This window comes from Ziziphus jujuba, chromosome 4, assembly GCF_031755915.1.
Source record: "Ziziphus jujuba cultivar Dongzao chromosome 4, ASM3175591v1".
Lineage (NCBI taxonomy): Eukaryota > Viridiplantae > Streptophyta > Magnoliopsida > Rosales > Rhamnaceae > Ziziphus > Ziziphus jujuba.
The window spans coordinates 3,796,746-3,802,628 of record NC_083382.1 but is presented as its reverse complement, the minus strand read 5'-3'; the positions used below and the strand labels follow the sequence as shown (position 1 = coordinate 3,802,628).

The following is a 5,883-nucleotide window of genomic DNA, read 5'->3' as shown; positions in this document are numbered from 1 at the left end:
TTATGCAAATGAGTTAGTATCCTCACCGGTTTCACCATTACTTAACAACTTATCTTCACTATCATTGTCGGTTTCCTCATTGTACTCCCCATTATCTTCATTCTCTGTGCCACTATCTGTATCTTCATAATCTTCACTCTCTGCACCACTATCTGCATCATCAAAATCTCCACTCTCTGCCTCACTATTTGCATCTTCATAGTTTGTTGCACTCTTCAAATTAATTTCTATTGGGTCAATATCTTCACGATTAAGACGTTCAATATCAATTGATTCAAATAAAATTTGAATGTCCATTGAATCATTTTCTTGATAAGCATCCAACTCATAAACTTCAAATGAATCACCATGATCATCACCTTCATCTAATCGGTCTGGAAAATCCCATAGATGACGGTGATGCACCTTTCGAACCACTTTCCAATGTTGACCCATCTTGTAATCATCCACATAAAACACTTGTTTAGCTTGTGAGGCAAGGACAAAAGGGTCATTCTTATACCAATATGAAGTGACATTAATGTTTGTGATTTGAAACTCTGTGATCATCTTTTTCTTTTTCACATTTGTGTCAAACCATGCACATCTAAAAAGTACAACAGAGTGTTTGGACCTATAATCTAACACAATAATGTCTTCTATTACCCCATAAAAGTCACAAGATTCACCATCATGATCACCTACAACCCAAATTCCACAATTTTGAGTGACAAGCCTATCATCACGAACTTTTGTGCGATATCGAACTCCATTTACTACACATCCACTCTATGATCTTATTCCATAATCAGGACCACATGCTAGTGAGTACAACTCATCAGTTACCATTGGATATTTACATCTACTAAAATATTTTATCTGTGAAAATGTAATTTTAATTAATTAACAATACTTACATATCAAGCTGGAATTTTACCTTTCATAACTAAAAAATACATACCCGTTGTTCAAACCATTGTGGAAATTCCTTTTCTTGTACCTGCAGAATACTTGTGACACCCCTGTTTTGCAATAGTTTAGTGTACTCACTAAAAAAATGTAATTTAATTAGAAGTATGGATTTATAATTTACTTATTTTGAACTTCAACTAATAATATATAAGTTTAGGTTCTTACTCAAAATATGACTGCAACTCACAGCAATTGTAAAGGATGTACCAATGAGCTTTTTTATAATTATCATCTTTCAGTTCAACAAATTGAGGTTTCCCCAACAAGTTCACAGGTTGAGTGAATACTGACAAAGTCGAAGCAATCTGATTCTCACCATCTTTATTATGTTCTGGCCGATTGAATTGAGTTTCAATACCATGAAGGTACATTGAACAATAAGTTAATGCCTCATCGACAACATAACCCTCTGCTATTGAACCTTCTGGATGAGCTTTATTTCTTACATATTTTTTCAATGTTCCCAAAGCTCTAATAATGAATGAAAAATATCATAAAAATAAAAAAAAAGTAAAAAAATAAAAAAAATTAAAAGAATGTAAATTGATTGATCAACTTTAATAACCAAAGGTTTTACCTTTCAAAAGGATACATCCAACGAGTATGTACTGGTCCTGCCATTTTTGCCTCATATGGTAGGTGAACTGCTAGATGAACCATGATATCAAAAAAGGCCGGAGGGAATATTCTTTCCAATTTACACAATGTAAGTATTATCCCCTCTTGTAACATATCCAATTCTGAAACAGATAGAGTTCATGCACAAAGTTTTTGGAAGAACATGCACATTTCAATAATTGTTCCACAAACCTCTTTCTTAATGTAAGGTCTTATACCCACGGGAAAAAGTTGTTGCAAAAGAACATGACTATTATGAATTTTTAAACCTGATATCTTACCATCCTTAATGTTCACATTCTTTGAAATATTAGCAGCATAGCCATCTGGAAATTTGATAGACTTCAGAAACTTACAAAACTCATATTTGTCATCCCTTGTTAATGAAAAACATGCCAAAGGTTTCAAAACTTTACCGCCAGCTTCTTGTAAATGCAATTCTTTTCGAATTTTCAGATCCTTTAAATCCATACGTGCCTTGTCAGTATCCTTTGACTTACCTTTGATGTCCAACATTGTTCCAACTATATTATCACAAATGTTTTTCTCAATATGCATCACATCCAAATTGTGTCAAAATTTTAATTTAGACCAATATTCTAGTTCAAAAAATATGCTTTTCCTTGTCCAATTTAATTCACAGGCAGCACGTTTTCTCTTTTTATCCACATTGTTAGGATGTTTTCCCTGTCTGCTCTCAATTGTCCTATATAACTGTTGTAATATTTTAGCTCCTGAAACTGCCTTGGAGCTAACCTTCGTTCAGGCTTTCCATCATATTGTCGATTATTTCTCCATGCATGATTTATGGATAAATATCGACGATGTCCCATGTAACAAATCTTACTTCTTAAAGCTTGGGAAGAAGTATGTTCATTACAAGTCTGACATACTTTGTATCCTTTGGTACTCCGTCCAGAAAGTGTTCCATATGCTGGAAAGTCATGTATTGTCCACAACACTACTGCATGCATTGTAAACCTCTCCTTTTTAGAGATGTCATAAGTGGTTACACCATTTGTCCATAGATCTTTCAATTCATCAATCATAGGCCGTAAGTACACATCAATGTTTTTTCCAGGTGCTGTTGGGCCTGGTATTAATAGTGACATCATCGAAAAAGTCTCTTTCATGCACTTCCATGGTGGCAGGTTATAAGGCACTAACATTACTGGCAACATGCTATACGAAGTACTCATGTTACTAAAAGGATTAAATCCATCAGTGGCAGCACCTAGCCGGACATTACGAGGATCCATAGCAAATACCGGATATTGTTCATCAAAGTGCTTCCATGCTTCTCCATCTGCTGGATGCCTCAATACTCTATTTGTGTTAGGATGCTTCTCTTTGTGCCATCTCATATCAATAGTAGTATGGCGAGATGTAAATAATCTTTGCAATCTTGGAGTGATAAGAAAATATCAAAGCACCTTTTGAGGGATCTTTTTCCCCTCAGTACCTTGAAATTTGTATCTAGGTTCAGCACATATTGGACATTTATCCAATTCAGCTGATTCTTTCCAAAACAATGCACAATCCCATTTACAAGCATGAATCGTTTCATATCCTAATCCAAGTGCATGAAGTGAACATTTTGCCTTGTAGTAAGAGTTTGGCAATTTAGTACCCTCTGGAAGTGCTTCTTTGAGAAGTTTAAGCAACATATTAAATGACTTGTTACTCCAATGGTTTAAAGCTTTTATATGCATTAACCTGACCAAAAAAGTCAATACAGAGAACTTTGTACACCCTGGATATAACTCGCTTTCAACTTCAGCAAATAATCCTGAAAATTCTTTATTTCTATGATCTTGATCTCCAATGTGACCTTCATATGCATCTACATCAATATCCATGTCACCTGCAGCATCTTGCAATGCTACCATCATATCATCATTATCATCTTCTTCCGTATCATGTTCAACAGCTTCATCATCTTCCTCAAAACCCATTTCAATACCTTGAAAATTCAATGCCTTTCCATGATAAATCCAATTGTGATAATCTGGTGAAAATCCTTTCACCCATAAATGTCGTTCAACTACACTTATATCTTGGAAATACACATTCCGACAATATCAACAAGGATATCTAGTCCTATTATCTTCATCTAAATGATGTTTAGCCAATTCAATAAATGATTTAACACCATTTGTGTATTCATCTGACAGCTTATCATGACACCATATCCATTTTTTTTCCATAACTTCCTAGAAGAAACCAATAGTATAGTTATAAGGATATAACATATCAAGCACTTGAAATAACTTAACTTGTACAATATTGAAGCTAAAATGGGTTTAAGTGTCTCAATACACAGCAAGATAGCATTAAAGGATAGGAAATTAAAAGAATAATAAGCTAGTTAAATAGTAAAAGGAGAACAGATATTGCAATATTCATATACTCAAAGACATGAAATGGTCTATTTAAAAAAAACAACAAAAAGAACAATGATAGGTATACTAAGCATTATTCATTCCACTAATATTTGTTTTTGGAATATATTCATAGCCATCTAGAATTAACATTGATAATCAACTTCACTTTATCATAATAAAGATAAAACTTCAATGACCTTATGTCCAGTGTGTTTTCTTATAGCATGATCCTTTTTAAAGGTGAGAGCAAGGTAGTGGAAGCACAATGTCAGGAGCTGCTAATATATATTTATGTATCAAATAAAAATTATATGTATGTAGATATACTTTCTTGAAAAAAATAAGAATAGAAATTTCCAACTTACTCGGCATTAAGTTATGGCTAAACCGTGTGATATAGAGTTATCTTGTAACATAATATTTTAAATAGAATGTGGACAATGTTATTATGTTTCTATGATGACTTGGTTTGCAAGCTGATTTGGAGTTTGGCAAGTATCCCTACATTTGGTTATTTCAATTGCTCTGCCACATGATTTTTGGGCTCATGTTCGTGTAGATGCATTACTTTTATTGTTTTTGCCAAAATAATAAATTAGTTTTTTCAATCTTATTGGAGGGTAAGTCAAATGGAAAAAACCACCTCATCCACGAACAACCAAACCATAATTCCAGGAAATGACATATAATTACGCTTAGAAATTATGAAAACCAAATAGGATATAGAAATGTAATTTGTATAAGTCATAGTAACTAAAAGTATTCACCTAATCCTATATATGCTGCAATAAGCTGTAAGTTGTTCCAACAAAGAATGCAGGTTACATATATTTGTTTTCCTATTGACTCATCATGTAGTTTGGTATGAACCCAAAAACAAAAATCTGATATATTTTTCAATATTTATAGTACTAGAATTCTGTCATTTACATAAAGACACCACAAACTCAGAAAGAAAATGTCGGTTACCACGAATGCCTTCCTTAGGTCACGAAGAACCTTTTCCCTCTCGGCTGATCACATCCAGCTGAAAATCCAACCAGCTCCTCAATCCAGTTGCTTTCGTTTGATATGTATAAAACCCAATCATTCACGTACAGAAATACCTTACAAGCTGAGCAAAAATACATATGAAGAATGACTTCTTCATTCAACCAAAATTCTGGAATTGGACAAAATTTGATAGGTGGTAGCAGAGGTAATGAGCTGTATTTTGAAAAGAAGAAAACAAAACTGAGAGAGAGGTTGAGAGTGTTACCGGTCGAAATGGACACATAGAGGGGTGGACTCCTATTACACAAAATGTTTCAAATTGGGATTTTCTTTTGCTAAAACGTAAACATAAGGGAGAGATTGGGATTTTAGCAAAATGAAATAAATGGGAAATATGGAAAAAGGCGGCAAAACTTCCCACCAAAGTAGAAATTCATATTTGGGTTTCAGTTTCCAATATAAATTTTCGTTTACTTTCTCTATTTTGCTTTCTTTTCTTTCTTTTTCTCTTTTTTTCTTCTGTCCAAATCATATGAACCTAAGAATTAACCATATAAAAATTTAATATTCATATGACAAATATTGTAATATACATTTTCTATAAAACAATGTCCATATATATATATATATGTTAAATAACAATGAAAGCTATATGTATGGAAAGTGAAAAATGTATTTTGTCCATCTTAATTAATCAAGTGTAAATTATTAGGAAACATGTTTATAATGTGGTTAAGTATCAAAAAAGTTTATGTGCATTTGCAATTATTTTATATCATGATCATGAGTTTGAATTTAAACACTAATGATAAAAACTATAATAATATAACAAATGTTCCTTGAGAAAACAAAGAAGGATCAAAATCATAATAATTAAACACATATTTTATATATAATTATACGGCGACATATAGTATCTCAAATAAATTGCGGACTT

The 5,883-nt window shown here is 32.7% G+C and overlaps 1 protein-coding gene across 1 annotated transcript; it reads right to left on the bottom strand.

Annotated features, from left to right (window-relative positions):
* On the bottom strand, positions 1-2,933 carry LOC132803435 (uncharacterized). Its single transcript, XM_060816452.1, has 7 exons — positions 2,326-2,933; positions 2,070-2,093; positions 1,851-1,945; positions 1,529-1,691; positions 1,159-1,392; positions 941-1,001; positions 1-768 (listed from the first exon to the last, which is right to left on the bottom strand). Exons 1-7 carry the CDS (start codon positions 2,931-2,933, stop codon positions 1-3), a joined length of 1,953 nt encoding a protein of 650 aa, XP_060672435.1.
* Positions 2,934-5,883: the final 2,950 nt, after the last annotated feature.

Bases quoted from the DNA above. Each gene is read 5' to 3' on its own strand.
- LOC132803435 (XM_060816452.1), bottom strand. From the start codon at position 2,933: ATGAGATGGCACAAAGAGAAGCATCCTAACACAAATAGAGTATTGAGG. The intron at 1,946-2,069 runs GTAAGTCAAAGG...TTCATTAACAAG, and splicing joins AACAATGTTGGACATCAAAG to GGATGACAAATATGAGTTTT. The intron at 1,692-1,850 runs GTAAGATATCAG...TATCTGTTTCAG, and splicing joins GAATGTGAACATTAAGGATG to AATTGGATATGTTACAAGAG.